The following is a 27,437-nucleotide window of genomic DNA, read 5'->3' as shown; positions in this document are numbered from 1 at the left end:
CTAAACGAGTATTGTGCATCAGTGTTTACTGTGGAGAAGGATGTGGAAGATAAAGAACGTGGAGAAGTAAATAGCAACATCTTAAAAAATTATGACAGAGATGGTAATGCTGGATGTCTTAAAATGCATAAAGGTGAAAAAAAATCCCCCAGACCTGATCAGGTGTACGCTAGAATTTTGTGGGAAGCTAAGGAAGTGTTTGCTGGATGCCTTGCTGAGATATTTGTATCAATAGTCACAGGTGGGCTGCCAAAAGAATGGAGGTTGGCTAACATGGTGCCACTATTTAAGAAACATGGTAAGGAAAAGCCAGGGGCTTATAGGCTGGTGAGCCTGATATCAGTGGTGGACAATTTGTTGGAGGGAATCCTGATGGTCAGGATGTATATGTATTTGGAAAGGAAAGGACTGATTAGGGATAGTCAACACAGCTTTATGTATAGGAAATTGTCTTTCACTAACATGATTAAGTCTTTAAAGGAAGTAACAAAGATTGATGAAGGCAAAGCGGTTGATGTGATCTATATGGACTTTAGTAAGGCGTTCAACAAGGTTCCTCATTTTAGATTGATTAATACGGTTAGATCACATGGAATACAGGGAGAACTAGCTATTTGGATTCAGAACTAACTCAAAGGTAGCAGGTAGAGAGTAGTGGTGGAAGGTTGCTTTTCAGACTGGAGGCCTGTGACCAACAGTGTGCCACATGGATTGGTGCTGGGTCCACTGCTTTTCAGCGTTTAAATAAATGACGATGAACAATATAAGACATGGTTAGTAAGTTTGCAGATGACACCAAAATTGGAGATGTGTGAACAGTGAAGAAGGTTACCTCAGAATACATTGGGATCTTGATCAGATTGACCAATGGGCTAAGGAGTGGCAGATGGAGTTCATTTAGATGAATATAAGGTGCTGCATTTTGGAAAAGCAAATCAGGGCAGGACTGATACACTTAACGGGAAGGTCCTGGAGAGTGTTCTGAACAAAGAGACCTTGGAGTGCAGGTTCATAGTCCCTTGAAAGTGGAGTTGCAAGTAGACACGACAGTGAAGAACACGTTTGGCACACTTGCCTCTATTGGTCAGTACATTGAGTACAGGACATTGGTTAGGCCACTTTTGAAATACTGCATGCAGATCTGGTCTTCCTGCTATAAGAAGGATGTTGTGAAACTTGAAAGGGTTCAGAAAAGATTAACAAGGATATTGCTAAAGTTGGACGGTTTGAGATGTAAGACTAAGGTTATTTTCCTTGGACTATCAGAGGCTGAGGAGTGACCTTATAGAAGTTGATCAAATCATGAATAGAGTGATTAGCCAAGATCTTTTCCCTGGAATGGGGGAGTCCAAAATTAGGTTTAAAGTGATAGGAGAAAGATTTAAAGGGATCTAAGTGGCAACTTTTTCACACAGACGGTGTGTGTGTATGGAATGAGCTGCCAAATGAAGCAGTGGAGGCTGGTACAATTACAACATTTAAAAGGCATCTGATGGGTATATGAATAGGAAGGTTTTAGAAGGATATGGGCCAAATGCTGGCAAATGGGACTAGACTAAAAGACTGAAATCTCAGTCTTGCCTAGTCCACTCAAGATAGGCGGATGTGGTGTGGCTTTGCTCTGTGACACTCCAGAACAATGAAAAGTTATAACTCTCTCTCCTGCTTCCACTCATACTCTTTATGTGCTCATCTTGCCATGAAACCTATCTCCTACTGCATTGAGTGCGGCGCTGGAAAAGCATAGCCTAATAGACAGCATCCCAGGAGGAGAGTCAATGTTTCGAGCATAAGCTCTTCATCAGGAATGTGCCACACATTTCAGCGCCACACTTTTGACACTGATTTCCAGTCCTCACTTTCTCCTACTCCATTGCACCTATTTCCATTGAACAATGGCCCACCCATCTTTCTTTCTTGACTCCTGTGTTAATTGATGTTAATAATCACAGTCACACCCATCTTTCCTTCTTGGCTCCCGTGTTTGGAGACAGAATCCCTACAGTGGTAACAGGCCACTTGGCCCAACAAGTCCAAACCAACCCTCCGAACAGTAACCCACCCAGACTCATTCCCTTACCCTACATGATACCTGAATAATGCATCTAACCTACACATCCCTGTATATTATGGGCAATTCAGCATGGCCAATTCACCTGACCTGCACATCTTTGGACTGTAGGAGGAAACCCATGCAGACACAGGGAGAATGTGCAAACTCCACACAGTCACCCGAGGCTGGATTTGAACCCCGGTTCCTGGTGCTGTGAGGCAGCATTGCTAACCACTAAGCCACCGTGCTGTCCAATATTGTTCATTAGTCACTCTTCAATGACACAATCCTTGATTCCATACATCTCCAAATTCTCCTTTCCTCTCAAGACCTAAATATTGTTATCTTTGAAATCTGTACTCATCTCTTCAGAATATTATATTTAAATCTATTCAGGCAGGTTTCCGGACTAACCACAATATCAAAACTGCTCTTATCAAAGTCACAAAAGACATCGTATTACTGTGGCAAAGGTTAACTAACCCTCCATTAGGCCCTTAACCTAACAGCAACTTTTAGTATTGTTGACCACATAATGCTTTTCAATGTCCCTTCACTGTCATCCATGTAGAAGGAACTGTATTACCCTGGCTAAACAATCACTAGCAATAGCATCTCTTCCCAAGCACAGTGTCTCCAGTCTCTTTGGGTGGATTCATCTTTTTCTCTTCGAAAAAAATTACAGGCTCTCCTTTGTGATGTTTCATTATCCTAAGTGCTTTTTAAATTCCAGACATTGCTTTTGTGGCAATAGTTACCAGATTTACCTGCATACTCTGAATCTTTTCAGCCGTCCTTGAGTAAACAGTGCTTCACTGGGTTGATATTCAGCTGAAAAGTTGTGGCAATAACATTTTTGCACCATTAATCTTTTTAATTCATTTGGGAGTGCTGACAAGGCAAGCATTTATTGCTGATCTTTAGTTACTCTAGAGGAGGTGGTGGTGAGCTTTCTCATTGAATTGCTGCAGTCCACATGGGGTGAGGACACCTACAGTACTGTCAGAGATGATGTCCAGGGCTTTGACCCATGACAATGAATGGCAATATAGTACCAAGTCAGGATGATGTGTTGCTCCTACATATCTGGTGTGCTTGTCCATCAATGAGATTGAAATCAGAGAATTAGAATGTGCTATCTAATTAGAATAGATGGTACATACTGCTGCCTCTGTGCATCGATGGTGAAGTTTGTGAATATCAAAGGTACTGGACAGACTACCAATCAAATGGGCCATTGCGTCCTGGATTATGTCGAGCTTTGTGCGTTTTCAGATGTTGCAAACATCCAGAGAGGTGGTGAGTACTCCAGTACACTCCTAACTTGTGGACTTTATGGAGTCAGGTAGTGACTTGCTATAGGACGCCCAGCCTCTGACCTGCTCTTGTAACCACAGCATTTATCTGACTAACCTAACTCTTTCCCCATGTTTAAACTAAAACTGTAAATGAGTCCTGGATCAGTATGGCCCTGGCAAAATTCAAATTCAATTCAAAGTTCATAGGTTATCAGTAATTTGCTGATACTGTTGACAATAGACTAGATGGATTGCATTTACAAACAATGAGACCATAACATTTATTCTATATCCCTGGGCAAATTTCCAATTTATTGGATTACCTGCATTCTAGCTATACTGAAACATGAATTGGCAAGAAATAAGGTTCATTATGGCACAGAAGGCTTCAGCACTACAGCTGGAATAATATTAGGACTCATTAATGTCACTGTATCCTTTTTTGTTCTTGCCTCAAGGATGAGTATCTATGATGGTAGAAACCTTTGGATGTAGCCAAGACAGATCAGCCAATCAGTACTCTGGCTGCAGATGATTGATGCTTACCATCATCGAGGATGGGATGTTCACAGAGCCCTCTCCTCCAAAGTTCTTCATATGTCTTTAAGCATTTATATGGAAGTTTAAAACTACAGAACCTGGATTTGAGCCAGTGAATTGTGATTATTTAACTTTAGTAACTGCTTCAAATATTTCACATGCGTATGCTGCAGCTCTACCAAGTTGGCAACTCACGTCTCAGCATGTCTGCTGCTACCCTGCACTCAATGAATAAGGGTTGTTACCTGCCTTGATGGTAATAATACTGAGGTCATAAATCATTGCATCCCTACAGTGAAGATAGAAGCCTTTTCACCAGAGACTGCAGCAGACCCAGTTCCCCCACCATATCCTGTAACCCTGCATGATTCATAGCTAATTCCCCTAACCTACATATCCTTAAATACTATGGGGCAATTTAGCATAGCCGATCCACCTAACCTACACATCTTTGGACTGTGAAAGGAAACCACAGCCACCAATGGAAAGCCACACAGACATGAGAAAAATGTGCAAACTCCACATAGTCACCCAAGACTGAAATTCAAGCCGCAGCCTTAGAGCTGAGAGGATCAACATTAACCACTGTGTCACCCATGGTGAATAGTCTGAAAGATGGCCACTAAACCTGAAACATTAATTCTGCTTTCCCTCCAGAGATGCTGCCAGACCTGTTGAGTTTTTGCAGAAAATTCTGTTATTTGTGTGTGTAGAATAATATTCTGCTGATCAGTACACTGCTAATGTCACCCAACAAAATCAGGAATCGCTTTCATGTAAAGAAATTCATAATTTCCTTAATTTCCATGAGGACCTTGCAGTGATCATTCATATACCAGAGCTCAATCTGGCATTTATCCTTCAGGACTGAGACAGCTTGATCAATAAGTATAATTTGCCACCCTTGATGAGGGAGACTGAAGTTACCTATCCAGGCTGCATTCTGTGCCACTTGTGAACAGTGGTGATCGACACAGACTGATCAATCAGCCAAGGAAGGGTGATAAGTGGTAATCAATAAGAGGTTTTCAAAGGCTACCGTCAAAACTAATAGGATTGTTTTTTAGGATCCACGTGTAATCTGATGCCACTGCATAGATTGACTTTACATCCATTTCTTCTAAATTATGTACCACTGTGCCCTATCAGTGGGATAGGACACAAAAGATTAGGTGTATTAGATACTGTCTGCTAACTTTCCCAATTTTGGCATGTCTGTAGATGTTGCTGAGAACCACTTTGCAGGGTTACTGTACTGGCATAGCTTCAACCTAGGTATCGAACTCATCAGAGTCGTCCATCCATTTTTTTTTCTCTCTCATTAAACTTCTTTACACTGGCTTGATGTAGCCAAGAGATTGGGTAGGCCCTTTTTAAAAGAGCGGGTTTCCTTCCTTTTATGCCCTTTGTGAATTAGCTGAGGTCTTTTCCAAAAATCTGTTTGTTTCATTGTCACTAATATTCATAGTTAATTAAGTAAATTTGGAATAGAAAATCTAAATTCACAAACTGCTATTGCAAAATTTGAACTCAGTTCAGAACCTCGTAATCTGGTTTATGAGTTCAAGATTATAATCCATATGATATTATACACACACGTGATCAAATAAGGATTTCCAACAGACATGTACAAATCTCAATGTTAAATTATTAGCACTAAAATTTGTCAATAAAAGTATTTATTCTACATACAAGATCTTTTGGAAAATAATAGTATAAATGTATCTTCATATAAATAAATGCAGAGTTTGTACAATTTTTTATAAAACAAATTGTTTTACATTTTACAGCAACTAGGAAAACTATAAAGTCGAACAGTTACAAACTTAAATAGGAGGATATACAAATCATAACCCTCAAAGATGAGAGGTGTTTAAGTTCTCAGAAATCAAATCAGGCAGATCTGGAACAACTTAATATGGTTCAGGCGCTAGCCATTTGGAAATTTTACATGTAAATATAATCCAAAAATCTTGTTAAAAACAGCTGTGCAAGTTACTGTAAGTGTAGAAGGTAAGTCAATAGTGCTGTCATATATTTAACATCCTGGCTCGTGACATTCTTCGTATTATCTGTCCAGGTGCCACATTCAGAATTTCCTTCCCCTCCCCGCATACCTCCTTCCAAAGAAAATCCTTCACAACTTTACAACGCAGGGTTCAATAAAGCGAAGTGGTATTCGACTGACTTGACATAATCCTAAACACATAACACTGAACACAGTCCAAAGAGAAATGCATATCAACTTACTCCTGATTCTCAAAATCATCCATTTTTCTTGTTTCATGATTTTAACTTTGATCAGAAATAAACTGGGGAGAGATGCTGAGTTTTAAAATGCCACTTTGATGAAGATAGCCATATTCAATTCATAAACTCATTTCAGAATGGATTTCCTTTAGTATTCAAGATTCTCTGTCCTATTTCAGTCAAACGATATGTTCCTTCTAGTGGCTCTCAGAATATCTACATTATACCATGAATAGGAGCTCCTGTCTTCTATATTACATGTAAAAATTAAGTGACATATATATATGAAATCATGCTCAGGGAAATAAATAATTCTCCTGTTATTTTATCACATACTACTTTTAAATGATAAATTAAGAAAAGTTGCTTTTGCAGTAATTTACAAATATTTTAAATAATTGTGTGAAAAAAACAACTTTCAAACTCATTGGAACGTACTGGACAGTTATTAAAATGAAAGCAGAACTGAAACATGTGGTTATATGTATCCATCTTTAATCAAACAAAGTATATTCTGCGAGCACCTGTTATAAGTAATTTTTTGGGCCAGGACACCCTAATAATTATATCCTGTAAGCTTTAATCCTTCTGACTACAAGAACATCTATTATAAGGTTTGCGAAATAAACTAATACTTTCCTTACAATAGTTGTAACATTGTCCTAAACTTATGCACAAATACATGTTTAATTGTAAGACAGGACAAATAAGACATACTCAGATCTTTATTCCTCTCAAGAGAAAATAGAGATATGCTTGCGTTTGATATAGAAAATAGGGTCTTCAGTATATCTCGTTTTTAAAAGAAATTACTATACTTATAAAAAGCGCAGTTGAAAATTCACACTTATTTGTGAATGTTAACTTAATCAAAATTGTATTTGAATAGAAGGTGAAAGGTCCAGCCGGTCTTAACATCAGGGTATAAACACTAATTTGCCATGGGTATATCTTTTGTAGCAGGCCTCTACTGTACAGTAGCCATTTGTCTAGTGATCGCTTACAATTGCTAGAAAAGTGATGTATTAATGTTATTTTTGATTTAGTTTTGCTGACGAAAGGTCAAATGTTGGCTTCAAAGTAGAGAATTCGATGAACTGCTTCATGTGACAGCAATATTCACTTAATTTCTTTTCCATTTTTAGTGTTTGAATTTTTAAAATAAACTTAACAACAATAATCATCTTAATCCATTCATTCCTTCTACGGCACTTGAAACAGATTATGTAACTATTTACATGATTGCTGTTTGTGGCAACTTGCTGAGCATGAATTGGATTGGTATTCCCTACCAATATATTTTATTGGCGATAAAGCATTTTGGAATATTCTGAGATCATGAAAGCTATGATAAAGCACAAGTTCTTTCTTTATTAAATAGGGTGTTACAATTACACAAGGAGCTCGCAGGCTCAAAATCAAAAATCATAATTACCAGAACAGTTTTCATTCTTTGGAAGGCCTTTAGAAGCTTAGCAGATTTTGATCTATTGCAAACTAAGAGCAGTGGGATTACATTATAATAGTCAGAATAGAAATGACTGACCTTGCCACATCTGGATGGACAAAGAGACTAGATCATTATGGCTTTATTTTGTTTACATCAATCAGGATATTAGAGATGATCAAAGTTTATATGTGGATCTCAGTTTCTCAAAGATATTAAAATAAGGAAGGTCCACTGAGGAGACTTTCCAGTGCTGGCAGCACTTGGTTTAAATAAATTCAACTAAGCGATTTTTCTCTGTCATTTGAAATTTGTATAATCATTACTTCTGTGCAACTATGACTGCATTTCGCCAGCATTAAATACCCAGTCTTGCTGCCCGAGATGATGTTGGGGAGCTTATTTCTTGAACTACTGCACTTCAATTCACAAATAATACGTTTTCAATTAATGGAGATAATAGAAACCTGCAGAAAATATCAATGCCAAAATGTACAATGGAGTCTTCAAAATCTTTTGCAGTATTAGTTTCTGGGACTAAACAAAAGAATGTATCTTACGAAATAAATACCTGAATGTTTAGTTTACTTGAATTCAAAATTCCCAAATCAGTGTGCAAGTTTTAATTTCTGGAGCTTTAACTCATACATCCCTTAACAATAAGATGCAAATTCTCCAAAAACAGCTTAAAAATAATGTAAATATTATTTACATTACAGACAGATCCACTTGTCAATGTGAAAGTGATTTTACTATAGCTAACTGAAAATTACATGATTAAAAAGTTGGAAAGAAGGGCCATGTTGATGTACACTACAATTTTCCTATAACCCTTGGTTTTCCATTTCTGTGATTATTTAGCCATAATATGAAGAATTAGCAAATTAAATCAGTAATTACAGAATTTGGTACAAATAAAACCAATGTGATTAGCTACTAATTGCTTAATGTTCAACAATATCAGATTATTTTGGTTCAGAAAATGAATACCCAAACCCAGTACCACCTGCTATGGTAACTGGTACCATTCTGGCAAAATGATTAATTGAAGAGTAATGAACAATTCTATTTGTCTTTTTAACCACAAAGTAGTTCCCATTCTGTAGGCAGTTAATATGGACTGGTTGATTTTAAATTGTGGGTGGAATACAGTACTCTAGTATTCAGCCAAAACATTGATTTACTAAATATAAATGTAGTCCAGAGAGATCACAGACATTTTTTCCAGTTATTTCTTCCCTGGTTCTACATCAGTATTACATGAAACACCTTGGGCTGAATTTTCCATTTTTGTTTTACCCAAGTCTGAGTTGCATCAAGTTCTTGAAGAGGTTTTCATCATAAGACCTAGCGGGTTTTATGACTGCATCTTACTAAACTCATGTTAACTACCCATGTCCATGGCATCCCTTACATCTGATTCCAGCCCCAAGTCACCACATGCTATCACCAGAAACAATGGGCAGTCAGCAGATATTCCAGAATTCACTGGTAAACCGTGTGCCTGCAAAAAGCCATTCCGCACCTGGGCACATACTGTCAGTCCAGAGCTACCCAGCATGGTTCCTGATTTGTCCTGGACACAGCAGATAGAAATTGTAACCCCACGTTATCAGCAGGGACCTGGAGGTCCTGCTGGTAGAGGTGACATATGTATTTTTCCCTCTTCCTTAAGAGCCAGCGTTTATGGCCACATCACAAGACTATGCCAGAATATGTCCAAGACTACTGGGTTAAAACAGACTCAACCATCTGGAGGAATTCACAGCAATGTAGAAAGTAGGTCAGTGATCTTCTCCACCCCACCAGTAACTGCCACCATCTTCTCTTCATACATCACATTCATTATCTCTGCTACTGCACTCACCTCCAAAGGCTCATTCTTTGCCACTCTCACTAATGGCTGAAACATCTTCCTTCACTTTCTGGCACACACCACTAATCCTGCATGCCTTCAACGCTGCTTAATTACTTGCTCAGGGTATCTTCCTACCTGGACCCAAAAGTAGCAGCTCTATCACCCACTTTTATCCCCTTTAATACCTACCTCCTTCTCGTTCCAGGAAGAAATTAGCCCATAATAAATTAGAAAAAGAGTTAAGATAGGTGGTGGGCTACCTAACATTTGGGTCCTCATCCCTTTTCAAAGGTTCCTAGCACTGACTGCCAGAGTGACTAGCTGTCTGTTTCCAAGCCCCCAGAACTGGTATTAGAGGTTGTTATTGACTTGCTGTGCTTGGACCCCAGACTGAAGACTGCCCCTTGATTGAGGCCTGCTGACAACTACGACAAATTTGCATGCCTTTGTGTCCACATTAAACAGCACAGCAAGATAGCATGATCATAAGATTGTATATCTGGCTGAGGGGGAAAAAGCACAAAAAGGCAAAGATGCTGTGAATATCCAGGTATGTCTGAAGGGTGAGCACTGTATATCCTGTCTGGACACGTAGCCTGGGTCAATCCATGAGCTGGGTGATGTCCTTAAGTGTGTAATGCCCTTGTTGCAGCAATACAATGATAGTTGTTACTGTACTGAAGGGTAGAAATATACTGTAAGTAGATCACAGATGTTCCATATGGGTTCTTAGAGACTGGTACATCAGATATCAATGTTGGAAGACACGTTGCATGTACTCGGTTCATAGAGCATGGCCTGAGATGCTGATGCCCTGTTTCCAACGTGGCAGTCCTTTGGAGACAAGTGACGAGCTAAATTTGCCAGATACCCACTTTGATTTCCATGCTGAAATTTCTTGACATCTAGCTTGTTTGGCACATTTGGCAAGACAGGAAACCAAATATTAATGAAACCAGCTCTCCCATTAACAATCCACTTAACAAGCAATAATTCCCTTCATTGGCAACTGATCGCTTCCTTGCAAGAAACTAGCCACATTCCTTGTGGAAACAGATATGATGGAGTGAGATGGGCCTTGCTGGACTTTGCACTCGATTCTGCCACAAATCTTGCTACAGTCCACATCACCCTAAGATTCCAGTCTTCACCACAAGAATTAATTTACATTATGTTTATCTTGACAATGGTAGTACAGCAGCCTCACGTGTTATGAAAATGGTTAAACAGTTTTGCTAGAACAGATTTGTAATTTTCATGAACTTCAATAGAACATTAATGATGGTGAAAAATTATCTCCCAGCAGCATCTATTAAACTTTATATTTTTTGCTGTATAATTTTGTGTCTATTTGATACAACTTAATGGTAACATATAGCCACATGTAAAGCAATTCCAAAAGTCAATTTGCTGTATTTGGACAGTATTTAAAAATTCATGTTCTTTTAGAGATGTAAATATATTTAGGAATGAAGTGGGCTCAGCTAATAACTGACTTACTGATGGCCCATATTTGGTCCAATACCACTATTATTCTTACGACGTACATAGTTCCTCAAGAAATGTTAAGCTAGTGCTTTACATGTGGGAACTGCATATGTTCATACTGATCAGAAGAAAGGTGTCATTTCACTTTTCCCAGCCTCATTTTTAAAATCTTCAGCATCGATGTGGCAGAGCTGATGAATCACATCATCAGTACCATCAGCATGTGTTCTTAGAGTGATGTCTCATTTGTTTGAGGTCTAGAGTTTTCCTCCTCCAGCAATGCAATTCTCTGTTTTAGCATTCTTACTTGCGTTTCATGTCTCTCCACCATTGCCATCATTTGTGCTTCCAGTTTTTTCAATTTATTTTGATGTTTCTTCTTTGCTTTCTCATAAGCTGCTACTAAATTACTAAAATAAAAAAAGTCAAAACAATTTACAAATTGTAAATATGATTAAGACATTATTACCTTGCTTTGTAAGGATCAGATTTATCCTGTCAAGTATATATTCCTTATGACAATCTTTTGTCTTCACATTTTTAGGCTGATTACATTACTTATTACAATATAGAAGGATGCAAAAGTGAAAAAATAAACCTTGAGTGTTTATAAAAAGTAAAAACAAATTTGTTAACTTGTTCAAACAAAATACAATTTAGCCTTTTTAAATGTTGTACTGAGAAAGACTTATATTTCAAAATTTTAAATCAAACTTTTACCTAGCTAAAACAACAACTAAGTGAAACCCCATTCTTATTCATTTATTTGGTCTTCCTTCCATAACAATGTACAATCCTGAGTTGAAGCAATGCCAAATTAATTTGATAGAATCTAATTAAAAGAGAGCCAAAATCTGTTGAATAGATGGAACAGAGAGGCTGAATAAGCTGGCACTATTTTTCCCAGAGGGTTGGAGGCTGAGGGGTGACCTTCGAGAGGTTAATAAAATCATGAGAGGCAGTGGATAGAGTAAATAATTAGGATCTTTTCCCTGACGTGGGGGAGTCCAAAATTAGACAGCATAGGCTTAAGGTGAGGGGAAACATATAAAAGGGACCTAAGGGGCAACTTTTCCATGCAGAGGGTGGTGTGTGTATGGAATGAGCTGCCAGAGGAAGTGGTGGAAGGTGAGACAATTACAACATTTAAAAGGCATCTGAATGGGTATATGAATAGTAAGGGTTGAGAGTGTTATTGGCCAAATGCTAGGAAATGGGACTAGATTTATATCAGATATCTGGTTGGCATGGACAAGTTGGACAGAAGGGTCTGTTTCCATGCTGCACATCTCTAGGACACTGCGACTTTTCAAAATCAATTATTCACTCAATTTTCTTAACTGCTGCAAATGATTCTGGTCTGTTATTGCATTTTGTAACAATATCTTTCTGTAAGTAAGTTTATGAGTAATAGCTCAGAGAATCCACCTTCTACTTATGCAAAATTTCCTCTCCCTTTTTAGAAAAAAAAATCAGCATTTATAAACACAACTATTTACATATCAGTATAAGTATCTCCAGCTTCCACCATAACCAGGATTGAATTTTTGCTTATGTTGTTACGTTGAGAAGTATTTGGTTGGTTTCACTTTTGCCTTCCTAAATCACAGCCCAAACATTCAAAACTCTAGCCTCTGGTTCTGAAATTTCTGGACTTTGATTCACAAAAACACACCACAGGGTCAAGTCCTACAGTTGGAATATGAAAAAAATACCTTTTGTTTAGGACAAACATCATGAGATTGACGTTTACACAAATTTATCCAATATCTTTCTCTTAAACTGAAGCACAATTTTTATTATGGAAAGCATTGTCTTTGAATAGTTTTATTGCTTATATGAAGCAGACATTATAGAAGTAATAGAAAGCTAGGAAATAATTTCACCTACCATTTATACAAAGAAAGAGAAATAAAAAATAATAGCTTTTATATTAAACTCACTACAATAATACTAAAAATCACAACACCAGATTACAGTCCAACAGGTATATCTGGAAGCACTAGCTTTCAAAGCACTGCTCCTTCATCAGGTGGTTGTGGAGTATTTGACTACAATAATGCTGTGCAACTGGTCCATAACTACAGCACTGGAGAAATAGAATCTATCTTGATGAAGTTTTGATTATACATGAAATAACACTGCAGAAGAATAAAGATACTGATGACTACTGTGTATTTTGAATTCTTCGGATTTATTTTCAATGTTTTGTCCTGTCCTGTCTCAGTATCAACTGTGTAGAAAATAAATTTAATTAAAGCAGGTCAACCTACACAAGCTAATTTCCTGGTGCACAGGAACACCTTACTTCCATCAGACTATGATAAGACACGTGAGTACTCAATGATTGACAGGACATTAGGAAGGTCAGAGGAAATGAGTGTTCTTAGAGTGTTTGTTCACAGATTCTTGAAGGTGGCAGAACAGGTTCATACAGTTGTTAAGGCGCATGTGAAATGCTTGCTTTATCAGTTGTGACATAGATTCTAAGAGTAGGGAAGTCAGGTTGGAGTTGTACAGAACTTTGGTTAGGCCACAGCTGGAGCATTATGTGTAGTTTTGGTATTGGCTGTATAGGAAGGATGTGATTGCACGGGAAAGGTTGCAAAGGAGATTCACCAGCATGATGTCTGGACTGAATCATTTTAGCAAGGAGAGGTTGGAGATGTTCAGGTTGTTTTCTTTGGAGCAGAGAGGTTTGAGGGAGTCCTGATGGAGTTGTATAAAAGACTATGAGCGACATGAACAGGATGAATAGAAAGCAGCTGTTTTCCTTAGTCAAAGGATTAATAACAAGAGGGCATAATTTTAAAGTGAAAGGAGGAGGAAGACATTTTCACCCAGAGGGGGTAGGGGTCTGGAATGCACCACCTGGAATGATAGTCGAGGTGGGAAACTTCACAACCTTTAAAACATACTTGTATCAACACTTACATAGAACGTGACAGCGCAGTACAGGCCCTTCGGCCCTCGATGTTGCGCCGACCTGTCATACCAATCTGAAGCCCATCTAATCTACACTATTTCCATGTACGTCCATATGCTTGTCCAATGACGACTTAAATGTACTTGAAGTGTCATAATACTCAAGGCTACGGACTACTACTGTGAGAAAGTTGGACAAGTGTGGGGTAGTAGTGCATTTTTAGCAGTTATAGACTCAATGGACCAAAGGGCCTCTTCTATACTAAATGGTTCTATATATGAAGTCTAATGGAAGGTCAAAGTGCTAAGCCCCCATGTGTTAGATAGGTCCCTCCTCCACCCCCAAACAGAGAGATAGATATTTTTAAAAAACCTTTCTCCACTTATGTCCTGGTGGGTAAAGGAACTGCTTAGTGTGGAACTAAGTCACGCAGACCAGAAAGTCTAAAGGTCCTATTTGTAGTCAGTGCTGAATTAATTGATCACAGCCATGACAACAGTTAGGATGCTATGACGGACCTCAGCACCCTAGGAAGAAAGGGCAGTGGGAAGCAAGTCAGCCAGACTGGTTTCTCTTGACAGTTATCTTAACTGCCAGAAAACATCTAGATGTCATATGTGGATCAGATCATGCTTGGCCAAATATTCTGAAGATATCTATCATCTTAGCCCATACTGTAAAAATGCCACATGTACAATGTTCCAGACAACTAATCATATCAGAGCAACATTTGATGAGGTAGGGAAAAAGAAAAAAGTGTTTTTATATTAGAAAATAGCCCTGTTATAGGAAGGATATTAAGCTGGAGGAAGTTCAGAAGAGATTTACCAGGATGTTGCTGGGAAGGGAAGGTTTGAGTTAATAAAAATAGGCTGTAACTTCTTCCATCGGAGCAGAGCAGGTGATCTTGTGGAAGTTTATAAAAAATCATGAGTGATACAGACAAAGTGGAATTAACTTCCAGCGGAAGTGGTGGATATAGGTACAGTGACAATGTTTAAACACACTTGGAAGGATGTGGGCCAAGCGCAAGCATGTGGGATTAATTTAGTTTGGGATTATGGTCGGCATGGACTGGTTGGACCAAAGAGTCTGCTTCCATGCTGTATGTCTCTAAAATAAAAACCACACACTGTGAAGCACGATCATGGACAACAAAAAGAATAAATGCTAGAATTTGAAATAAAAACACAAATACTAGTGTGCAACAACATAAGTTCTCCTCTGGAGGACAGGAGAATTGGATTAGCAGAAAATGGTGTCTGGAAGAGATCCATGCCAGTGTTTATTCATTTATTTTTAATTATCCATTCTACATCATAGAAAATGCAGATACCACCAAATTTGGATGCATAGCTAATAAAACGGTGGACTTCAGCAAAAAAGACCACAAACGGATTTGCAGAGCGTGCAGATGAATGGCAAATAAAGTTCAAATTGCCAAAGTATGAATTAATTAATGCTGATAGAAAGAATAAGTATTCTAGTTGTTTACTTGGAGTATGAAACTAAATAAGATAAAGCATTGAAACTGGGAAGATTATTAAAAATATCAAAAAATACAAAGATGAGTTGATAAGTAGATGAGTTTATTCCTAGAAGAACAGGATATAAAATGAGATGGAGTTTAATGTGGATAAGTGTTATATTATCCATTTTGACTCGAAGAATAGAAGGGTAACTTATGTAAATAGGGAGAAACTTTAGAGTGCTTTACTGGAAATGGAAAGAAACTTTGAAGTGCTTAGGTACAGAGGGATCTTTAATTCAAAGGGATCTAGGTGTCCTCATACATGAACCATGGAAAGCAAGTGTGCATGCACAGCAGGTTGTAAAGGAAGGCAAATGAAATTTCGGCATTTCATAGAATACCCACAGCATGGAAACAGGCCAAACATGTCCACACCGACCCTCCGAAGATTATCCTACCCAGAACCATTCCTCCTAACCCATCCTTGTAATCTTGCATTTCCAGTGGCTAATGTATCTATCCTACATATCTTTGAACACTATGGGCAATTTCCTATGGCCAATCCACCTAACTTGCACATCTTTGGACTGTGGGAGGAATCTGGAGCACCCAGACAAAACCCATGCAGACACTATAAGAATGTGCCAACTCCACCCTTGAGTTTCGAAGATTGAGAGGGGATCTGATTGAGACGTATAAGATTATGAAAGGATTGGACACTCTGGCAGTAGGAAACATATTTCCACTGATGGGTGAGTGCCGAACCAGAGGACACAGCTTACAAATATGGGGTAGACCATTTAGGACAGAGCTCAGGAGAGACTTCTTCGCCCAGAGAGTGGTGGCTGTGTGGAATGCTCTGCCCCAGGGGGCAGTGGAGGCCCAGTCTCTGGATTCATTTAAGAAGGAGTTGGATAGAGCTCTCAAAGATAGTGGAATCAAGGGTTATGGAGATAAGGCGGGAACAGGATACTGATTAGGAATGATCAGCCATGATTATATTGAATGGCGGTGCAGGCTCGAAGGGCTGAATGGCCTACTCCTGCACCTATTGTCTATTGTCCACACAGTCATCCGAGATTTGCTGATCATTCTCAATGATGTGCTACTTGACTTCAAAGCCATGAACAAAGTAACTATTCAAGACAACAGACAGCGTCACCCATTATGAACTTGCATTTATACAGTGCTATTTATGACTCCGGAAATACTAGAATGATTAATAGACAATTAAGCACTGCCGCTTTTTAAATGTGAATTATTTTTGATATCTCATCACTTAACTTGGATAATGGACCGGATTTTATATCTGCTCCCTTCCCCCCCAATCCTTCATCATAGTTGTTGGTGAGGAGGCTTATTAAATAAAACAGGTGACATTTTTATTGCCTTCAGTTCACCCCCCCGACCTCTATTCCAACGACCCATTGTCCTGTAAGGCTATAATGCAGTTACTTAATGGCCATTTAAGGGCCACATTCTGTCTCACTTTGACTTTTCAGGTGCCATGCTATCAGGGAGGAAGGTGAAAGTAATTATTTTGGGGGGTGGGGGCATCCCTGTACCCATCTCACCCATCATGATTGTACATCCCCCATGAAGATTCCTCCTGTTGCCTCTAAAACACAGCCACCATATCTTCACTCCCTTTGTTGAGATTTTCCACCCAGGCCTGATTAAAATGTCAGGCTTACCTGGACTCTGGACTCTTTCCTAGGATTGCCTATAGTTACAGCATAGGGGAGGAGGTATTAGCACGAATGAAAGCATAAAATTGGATATCCCAAGACCCAGATGAGATGTATCCCAGGTTGCTGTGGGAGTTAAGGGAGGAGATACCAGGGCCTCTGACATTAATTTTCAATCCTTCTCTGGACGCAGAAGATTTGCCAGAGGACTGGAGGACAGCTAATGTTCCATTATGCAAGAGAGCAAGGGATAAACCAGGAAACAACATGCCAGTAATCTGGCACCAATCGTAGGGAAACTACTATTAGACAAAAAAAAAATCTGACGGACAGAATTTATCTTCACTTGAAAAGACAAGGATTAATCAATCAGTATGGCTTTTTTGGTGGGAGATCATGCCTGGCAAATTTGATTGAATTGTTCAAAGTGGTGACTAGATGTGTTGACGGGAGTAGTGCAGTTGATGTTGTTTAAATGGACTGAGATAAACTCTGTGAATCCCTTACATCCTCCTCAAAGGACAGATGGTTCCTCAGTTTAATGTGACTGAAATACAGAAACCCTGATTACCAGTCCTTCCTGGTCATGGTAGTGGTTTCCAGTTTTATGTTCAGGACTGTATCCACTTCAGTGGTAATTTCTCGGAGGAATGATTGGTCCCTGGTATTTAAAGGGGAGGGAGTGGTGAGGCTGGGATTGAGGAGCCATGAATGGTAAATCTGGGAAATGCGAATTGCCCTGAGGTTTTGCAGAAATTAACTGCAGGGTTGATTTTTAATTGTTTTCTCTGATTTTTCAAGAGACACAACCGGGATGATTGACAGGCTTCCTGCTCTACAATGGTGAAAGCCTGTGACACAAGGCTGTGAGAAGGAAGGAGGGCTTTTGATTGAAGAGGAGGGGTCTATGATGTGGCAGCAGGAAAGATCGGTGATGCTGGGGGGGGGGGGGGGGGGGGGAGAGAAGAGAGGTAGATTGGAATAGACGGACAGTAAAAGTACGGAGGTCTTACTGCAGCTGTACAAAGCATTAGTGAGTATTACAGACAGTTTTGGTTCCTTTACTTGAAGAGGCATGCAGCTGCATTGGAGGTTCACTGGATGGATTCCAGGAATCAAACGTTTGATATATGGAGAGAGAGATTCGGCAGTTTAGGTTTATACTCTAGAGTTTAGAGTAATAAGAGATCTAATTGAGGTGTATGTAGTACTAAAGAGTATTGACACAGTGTAGAAAAGACATTTCCTTAGGTGGAGCAATCTAGAACGTGACATCTTAGTTTTAGGTTAAGATGTAATAGATGAGAAAATACTTCTCTCGAAAGATCCTGAATCTGTGGAATTCATTACCTCAGAATATGATGGACACCAGGGCCTTGAGTAAATTTAAGGAGGGAAACAGACAGATTTTTAATTAGTAATAGGTTGAAGGGTTATGGAGAGTAGACAGGAAAGTGGAGCTGAGGCCGAGATGAGATAGCCATGATTGTATTGAATGGCAGAGTAAGCTTGAGGGGCTGAACTGCCTACTCCTTCTCCTAGTTCTTACATAAAAACAGGAAGGTGATATTAAATTAACCTAGAAACACCTTAAATACTGTTTGCAATTTCAGTGTACCGAATAGGAAAAATATATGAAAGCACTCAGGATCCACAACAACTGAGTGGATGAGCATCATCGTCGATACCAAGGAACTTTCGAAAGAGAGGAAATAAAAACACTGGTGAAACTTCAGAAAGGGTTTACAAAAATATTATGACACATTGAGACAAAAGTTTGAGCAGATTGGGATTTTATTCTGGGAAAGCAAACATATGAGGCCTGGTAGAAAGCTTCAAAACCCTGAAGAAGTTTGATAGGGTGGATGTGGACTTATAAAAAGAAATTAAGGCAATTCCTGAACAAGGAGGTTTAAACAAAACACAACCAGTAATAATTCAAAACTCAGTATTGTTTTTCTTAGCTAATTGCAAAAATGTGGCTTACTTCTGTATTGTACATTTTATGTAATCTTATGCATGTTTAGTTTAGATTCTGGGTCTTATAGTCTTCTGCTCTGAGCAGATGAAGTATCTCTCCTTGCATTTACATTATTGTATCATAAAAGGGTCAAAACTGGAGACACACTAAAACTGGACTTTTAATTCTGTTAAAGACAAGGAAACTGTATTGAGTAGCATTAATGTACAGTGAGTGCCTGGAACTGATATCAACAGGATTCAAATTGGTAGCAACGTGGTACAGTTAGGTTCACACTAAACTTTAAAAACATAGTAGAAAGTATGCCATTCAGCCTATTGAACCTGCACCACCATTCAACAAGATCATGGCTGATCTTACCATCTCCACGTTCCTCCCTTTTTCCCCATAAAGAACCTAAGATCTTTCAATAAGGTTGCTCTTTGTCTTCTAAACGCCAGTGAATACACGCTCATTTATTCGAGCTTTCTTCAAGTAAATCCCTACACACTTGGGATCAACTTAATGAACTTTCTCTAAACTACCTCTAATGCCAATACGTTTTTCCTTCGATTAAGGGACCAACCTGTTCACAGGATTTAGACATGGTCTAACCAGTGCCTTGTACACTTTCAGCAAGACTATTTCTGCACGTTATTTCTATTGAAATAAAGTCAACCTTATCATCTCTTCACTATTACCTGAATTTTAATGCCAGTTTGTGATTCATGCATGAATTCATCCAAATTTCTCTGTACTGCAGCTTTCTGTAGTCTTCATTCAGCTCTTCTATTCTTAAAGTGTTTAATCTCATTTACCCACATTTCATTCCATCTGTCAAGTCTTCGCCCAATCACATAACCTGACACCAAGTCTACAGAGGAATGTAGACATTCTCACCACTTGCTTTCCTATTTATTTTTGCGTCATTCCCAACTTTGGCAGTGGTACATTCACTCCCATCATCCAAGTCATTAACATTTTATATATATTATGGTACTAGGCCCTGCAATGATCCCTGTGGCATAGTTCGTTGTATTTTGCCATCCTAAAAAATGTCCCCCTTATCCCAACTCTGTCTCCTATTAGCCAATTCTTTATCCATGCCAATATACCACCTCTAACATCATAGGCTGTATTTGTGATAACTAACCAAACATCTTTTGGAAATACAAATACATTACAGGTACAGGCTCCCTTTCATCTATCCGGTTTGTTGCCTCCTCAAAATAGGGAGAATTTCCAATAAATTTGTCAGACATGATTTCTACTTATGAAACCAAGCTGACTCTGCTTCCTTGTATTACTTATTTCTAAGAGTAACTTGTTCTAACATATTCCCAATGACAAATGTTAAGCTAACCTGCCTAGAGATGCCATATTTTGGCTCCTCTCTTTTTGAATAAAGTTGTCACATTGGCAGTTTTCCAATCCCCTGGGACTTGCCCAGAACATAAAGATTCTTGGGAGATTACTACCAGTGCACCCACGATCTCTGTAGCAAATTCCAATAATAAAATTGGATTTAACTCCTGTCCAGGGGACTTATCGGCCTTTAGCCCCATTAGATTTCCTAGAACTCATTTTCTCGTCATAATTATCTTACCTACCTCCGCCCCCACTTTTTGCCCCTTGATTGTTCAGTGTTTTTGAAATGCCTGGAATGGCAATAGCATCAGCTTTAACAGTAAAAGATAGTAAGTAATGTTATTATTTCCCCAGCACATTTTCTAATGGGTCTATGCTCATTTTAGCTTCTCTCTTTCTAGCACCGATCCTATTTTCATTCAGTGAATGGTGCAGAGATATAAACAACACATGATCAATTCTTCCGTCAGGAAAAGTTCTACGTGAAAATTGTTCATCTATTCTTTTACCAACTCACATACCTGTTTGCTCGTTTGAGGTCATTAACAAATTCTGCAGACTGCTGATGTCGCACTTCACTGCTTTTTGTCATTCGTTCTAAAGCAGTTACTAATTCCTGAACACGGGATTTCATTTTTTTCTCTCTGTGAATCAAAATATAGGAATAAACAGAAGATCATGCAAATTTTCATATGAAAAAGACCATTCAAACCATCATAGAAGAACTGAAATTAGCTGCCAACTGGAAGTCTCTACCTCATCTATTTCCCTCACTAACTTTTTTCATGTTTATGCAATGTTTTCTAAAATAGGAATGAGTGGGCATTCCAAGGCTTCAATAACAACGTACTGAAAGGTTCCATGTGCTTATAAAATACTAGATGGTGATTTGGCCCATCAAACTGCAATGGCTCTTCATTACTCCCTTAGCTGACCACACATAAATACCCCCCCTGCCTGCAACAGTCCTGAATCCCCCTCACCCCTCACCCGAACATATGCATCCACCTGAACCCCCAACATGTGCTTTCCCATGCAATGATCAGACATCTCACTCATCATCCTGACTGGCGCTGATTATCCCACCCACCACAAACACAGCCAACTTTCCACTCACTAATCAGACCTGACTAATCTGACCAAAACAGATCAGACCTGATTATTAGAACATCTGTTGTTCCACAACCAGACCCGCATACCCATCACACCCATTCATCTATCTGAGACCTTTACAAACCTGCCCACGTATGGGAGCTGTTGTAAATGGGGCCATGTCTTTTCCTACCCTGAAACTCACACATGCTACTTAAACTTCAGCTGAATGCCTATGCTGCAAATATCTGCATCAACTGGGATTGGAAAATACAGTTACTGAGATAGGCAGCATGGAAACAGACCCTTCGGTCCAACTCGTCCATGCCGACCAGATATTCCAAACTCATCCAGTCCAGCATATGGCCCATATCCCTCTAAACCCTTCCTTATCCGTGTACTCATCCAAATACTTTCTGAAATGTTGTTGTTGCAGCAGCATCCATCACCACCTCCGACAGCTCATTCCATACACAAACCACCCTCTGCATGAAAAAGTTGCCCTTTAGATCTCTTTTAAATCCTTCTCCTCTCACCTTAAACCTATGCCCTCTAGTTTTGGATTCCCCTACCCTGGGGAAAGGACCTTGACTGTTCAACTTATCAAAGCTAACATGATTTTATAAACCTCCATTAGCTGACCCCTCAGCCTCAGACACTCTAGGGAGAACAGCACCAGCCTGTTGAGCCCGTGCCGATAGCTCAAACCCTCCAACTCTGGTAACATCCTTGTAAATGTTTTCTGAACCTTTCAAGTTTTACAACATCTTTCTTATAAAGGGAGACCAGAACTGAACGCAGTATTCCAAAAGTGGTCTAACCAATGTCCTGTAGAGTCACAACATGACCTCCCAACTCCTATACACGATGCATTGACCAATAAAGGCAAGCATGCCAAATGTCTTCTTCACTATCCTATCTACCTGCACTCTACTTTCAAAGAACTACGAACCTGCAATCCAAGGTCTCTTTATTCAGCAACACTCCCCAGGACCTTATCATTAAGTGTATAAGTCCTGCCCTGATTTGCCTTGCAGCATGTCACATTTACTTAAACTCCATCTGCCACTCCTCCGTCTATCTGATCAAGGTCCTTGATACATACACATAATAAGACCTATTAACAAAATTACAGCCAATAGGATTAAAATGGCAATAGGTGAATGGATATGAAATTGGTTAACACAAAGCAGAGAGCAGTAATAAATATGACTGATTTTCAGACTGGATGTTGATTTGAGGATAAAGAACATAACTTAGTGGGCGGCACGGTGGCACAGTGGTTAGCACAGCGCCAGAGACCCGGGTTCAATTCCCACCTCAGGCGACTGACTGTGTGGAGTTTGCACATTCTCCCAGTGTCTGCGTGGGTTTGCTCCGGTTTCCTCCCACAGTCCAAAGATGTGCAGGTTAGGTGAATTGGCCATGCTAAATTACCCATAGTGTTAGGTGAAGGGGTAAATGTAGGGGTCTGGGTGGGTTGCGCTTCGGTGGGTCGGTGTGGACTTGATGGGCCAAAGGGCCTGTTTCCACACTGTAAGCAATCTAATCTAATCTTAAATCAGTACATAATATGAAACTCATTTGTGGTTAACAGTGAAGAGGATTGTATCAAACTTCAGAAGGACATAGACATGATATAAAAATAGTTCAAAGAACTGTTAAGTGATTCATTCTGGCAGGACGGATAAGGGGAAATTGGAAGTGGATGTACACAACTCTTTGAAAGACAAGTTAAAACAGCTGGTAAAAAAGGAATGTTAAGCCTTTTTAATTACAGACAAAGTACAAAAGCAAGGAAGTTTTGCCAAGTCTTTGTAAACACCAAGTAGGTTGCAGCTGGAGTCTTATGCCTAATCTTGGGAAACACAGCTTTAGAAAGGGGGTCAAGGTCTTAGAGAAGGTAAAGAAGAGATTCACTACACTGGCAACCAGGATGAAAGAGTTATGCAGCGACAGTTATGTAGAGACAAGAGAAATTTCTTTTCTCTCACTACAGCAAAGAACAAAAAAGGCAGATTTGATAGAGGTATTCAAATTTAGCTGAGTTTTATAACAGTAAATCTGAGATTGTTTCCAGTGACGGTTTGATTGGTGATTAGAGGATATTGATTTATGATGATTAATGAAGAACCAGAGTTGAATTGAAAAGCATACAAAAAGGAACAAGAGAAGGCCATTTGTCCCTTTGAGCCTGTTCTGCCATTCAATAGGATCATGGCTGATCATCCTTTTCAGTATGTTGTTCCCACTTCTTCCCCATACTGTTTGTGCCTGGTTCCTCAGCCAAGGCTCATCCGCTTCAGTCTGTCTTTCTTTATTTCCTCTCTTTCTTTTCCAAAAGGAAGAGGCAGCGGCAGGAGCAGTTCCTTCCTAGTGTCAGCAGCAGTGGGAGAAGTTTCCTCCCAGAGTGTTGGCAGCGGCAGGAGTTCCTTCCCAGGGATTGGCAGTAGCAAGTTCCTTAGCTGAAATGAGGCACCAGCTGCTTTGGCATGGTGGGCTCAGCATCAAGTTTGAGCCCAGCGCGAATTCATGGCAGCAACGATGGTGGAGGCAAGATGGCACCAAAGACCGACATAACAGTTCTAGCAGCAGCGCAGCTAAGGCAGTGGCGTTCCAGCTGTGGTGGCGTATGGGTACTCAGGGCACTGGAGTGCTCACAGATTGAGGAATGGACATTGTGGCTGCGTTTTTCTGGTAGTGAGCATTCATGGCAGAGGCAGAGGAGTGAGGTGACTGTTTCTTTTATTTCTGCTTTTGTTTTTAATCCTGTCCTTTGTATACTAAGATGGTGCCGGAGAATGGTGACTTTGTGCACTTTTTACATACTCATGTATTCTTGTACTTGAGTACGCGTTACAAACAAACAATCTAAACCTAAATCCTTTTAGCTCCAAGAATCATATCTAAATACTTCTTGAAAACATTTAATGTTTTGGCCTCAACTGCTTTCTGTGGCAGAGAATTCCACAGGCTCATTACTCTCTGGGATAGAGATTTCTCCTCACCTCAGTCATAAAAGACCTAACCCTGATCTTCAGATATGATCCCTGATTATGCCACTTCAGTCATCAGGAACATTCTTATACATTTACCCTTTCTAGACCTGTTAGAATTTTATAGTTTTTCCTGAGAACTACCCCTCATTATTCAAAACTCCAATGAATGTAGTGCTAACCAATCCAGTCTGTGTTCGGTCATTCCAGGAGTCAGTCTTGTAAATCTTTGTTTCATTTCCTCCATAAGCAGAGCAACCTTCCTCAGATAAGGAGACCTAAACTGCACACAATACTCCAGGTGTCATCTCACCAAGGCACTATTCAATTGCAGCAAGACATCCTACACCTGTCCTCAAATCCTCTCATTATGAAGGCCAACGTACCATTTGCTTCTTCACCACCTGCCTCAACTGCATGCTTACTTTCAGTGTACAAGAACTCCCACTTCCTCCCCCTTTCCCAATCTTTTGCCACTCAGATAATAGTTCACCTTCCTATCTTTACTACCAAAGTAGATTACCTCATGTGTCTATACCAGAATTCATCATCCATGCATTTACCCACTCAACTTGTCCAAATCACAGTGAAGTATCTCTGCATCCTCCTCACAATTCATCCTTCAACCCAGTCACTTGCAAACTTGGAGATGTAACATTTAGTTGTCTCATCTAAATCATTAAACTTACAACTAAACAGCAAATAGATTGGAAATCAATAATTTTTTTTTGAAAAAAATTAGAAAAATAATTAAAAAGGTAAAGTTTCAAGATAGATGAAAGAGTAGAGCAGTGGAACTAACTGCAAAGCTGAGAAACATCAGCATGGATTTAATGACCAAACAGCATCTGTGTCAGATAAATCAATCACCCAGCCCTAACCACAAAATCTCAACCCGTCCTGCCACCTTCAATGATTTAAGTACATACAAACTCACGTTATATTGCCTTGTGCTGGACATGGTTCTGAAAGGGTTCGCATGTAATTGAATGCACTAAGCGCATTGTGATGATGTTACAGAAGCTTGGTCTGAGTAAAGAAGCAGCTGTCAGGAGACAGACCGGAGACTAATGTGCTCTAATAATCTCTGTAGTAATGTAGGTGATGCTCATGCAATTTATAAATAGCTGCAGGAACACAATAAGTTTCATATTAATTAGTCAACTCTTGTAGTTACACCAGAAAAGTGGCTATCCTCATCTACACTGGACAACTTCAGACTTGAAGAAATTCTCACAAGGTGATAAGCAGCACCGTGGTGACAACAGTGGGCTCCTGCCACAACCTAGAGTGACAGTAGCTAGCAGTGTTTCTAAGTGGTGTCAACAAAGAGAAATTAGACTTCAGACCTTAAAAAGAAAACAGAACAAAATTGTTCTGGTGACCCAAAAAACTTGAAGACAGATGCTATTGATTACTGAGGATGGCAAACCCCACAAGCACTCCAGATAGAATAATATTTCAAAGAATAACAAAGCATTTCAGACCTGACAGAAGATGTACACAATCAGAACAAACTTGCAACTCCCAGGCAGAGATACAGGCTGTACTGTGAGGTGGAGGTCTGGGGGAGTGGTTTTGAGCTGAGGTTGAACCACAAAGGCGACTAGACATCAAAGATTGCAAGTTGAAGGCAAAAATGCCTTGTACAAAAGGGGAAATCTTAAACTATGCAGTAATTCAGACAGAAAGGCCAGTAATTTTAAAAATAATGTATAGATCTAATCCAGCATCACTGCCATAATGTGCAGATATCGCATGGTAGGTCTACAAAAGAAGGAAGTTTGAGAGGGCTATCACAGAAAATACACATATTCCAGGAGCTGATGGACAGCTTCTAAACTGGTTAGCAAGACAGAACCTGAATAATTAAATCTATTTCTGTAAACAGGTGGGAGCACAGTCAGTTCTGCTATAAAATGTGTTCCTTTAACACTAATTGGCTTTAACACGATTGAAGAATTTAGACTGTTAGTTATAGAATGTGAACTTTTATTACTTGTATTGGGTAAATTCAATTCTAGCCCCATTAGTTTAAATGGTGCAGCTATTGCGTGATTTTCTGAAAACGCAAGCTTGCAGGAGAATGCACAGTTGGGTTATTTTAATTTATTTATTCACTTGTGGGATGTGGACACTGCTAGCTGGGTCAGCATTTGAATATTTTTAAGATTGAGATGGTTGACTTCTTGCTATATCAGAACCGGGTGCAAAATAGATGATATTTTTATTCTCCAAAACAAAAGTAACTGAAATATCAAACAAATTCAACGTGGTCTGAAAGCCTTTGACAATTATTTCAACCTGAGAACTAAGAAAATTCTTTAAAGGGTAAGATTTAACAAAAAAGATTGCACCATCTAAGAATAAATTCAAAGGAAGACAGAGTCATAGAAATATACAGCATGGAAACAGACCCTTCGTTCCAACCCATCCATGCCGACCAGATATCCCAACCCAATCTAGTCCCACTTGCCAGCACCTGGCCCATATTGCTCCAAACTTCCTATTCATATACCCATCCAAATGCCTCTTAAATGTTGCAATTGTACTAGCCTCCACCACTTCCTCGGGCAGCTCATTCCATACCTGTACCACCATCTGTGTGGAAAAAGTTGCCCCTTAGGTCTCTTTTATATCTTTCCCCCCCTCACCCTAAACTTATGCCCTCTAGTACTGGACTCCCTGACCCCAGGGAAGAAACTTTGCTGATTTACCCTATCCAGGCCCCTCATAGTTTTGTAAACCTCCATAAGGTCACCCCTCAGCCTCTGACGCTACAGGGAAAACAGCCCCAGCCTGTTCAGCCTCTCCCTGTAGCTCAAATCCTCCAACCCAGGCAACATCCTTGTAAATCTTTTCTGAACCCTTTCAAGTTTCACAACTTCTTTCCAATAGGAAGGAGGCCAGAACTCTACGCAATATTCCAACAGTGGCCTAACCAATGTCCTGTATAGCCACAACATGACCTCCCAACTCCTGTACTCAATACTCTGACCAAT

At 39.5% G+C, this 27,437-nt stretch overlaps 1 protein-coding gene across 3 annotated transcripts in view; it reads right to left on the bottom strand.

The window, feature by feature from the left end:
- Positions 1-5,540: 5,540 nt before the first annotated feature.
- Positions 5,541-27,437, bottom strand: part of mcc (MCC regulator of WNT signaling pathway) — a 193,863-nt gene continuing 171,966 nt past the window's right edge. For 2 of the 3 annotated variants that reach the window (XM_043710801.1, XM_043710810.1), the window contains 2 exons: positions 20,869-20,991; positions 5,541-11,344 (listed from right to left, as the gene is read on the bottom strand). In XM_043710801.1, the coding sequence (XP_043566736.1) occupies positions 11,164-11,344; positions 20,869-20,991 (304 nt within the window). In that variant the 3' untranslated portion in view covers positions 5,541-11,163. The remainder of the gene's footprint in view (positions 11,345-20,868; positions 20,992-27,437) is intronic. The other variant, XM_043710820.1, reaches the window with a different exon arrangement.

The sequence above is a fragment of the Chiloscyllium plagiosum genome, chromosome 2 (assembly GCF_004010195.1).
Source record: "Chiloscyllium plagiosum isolate BGI_BamShark_2017 chromosome 2, ASM401019v2, whole genome shotgun sequence".
NCBI classification, from domain to species: domain Eukaryota; kingdom Metazoa; phylum Chordata; class Chondrichthyes; order Orectolobiformes; family Hemiscylliidae; genus Chiloscyllium; species Chiloscyllium plagiosum.
The sequence above is the reverse complement of the archived record's forward strand: the minus strand, read 5'-3'. Positions and strand labels throughout refer to the sequence as shown.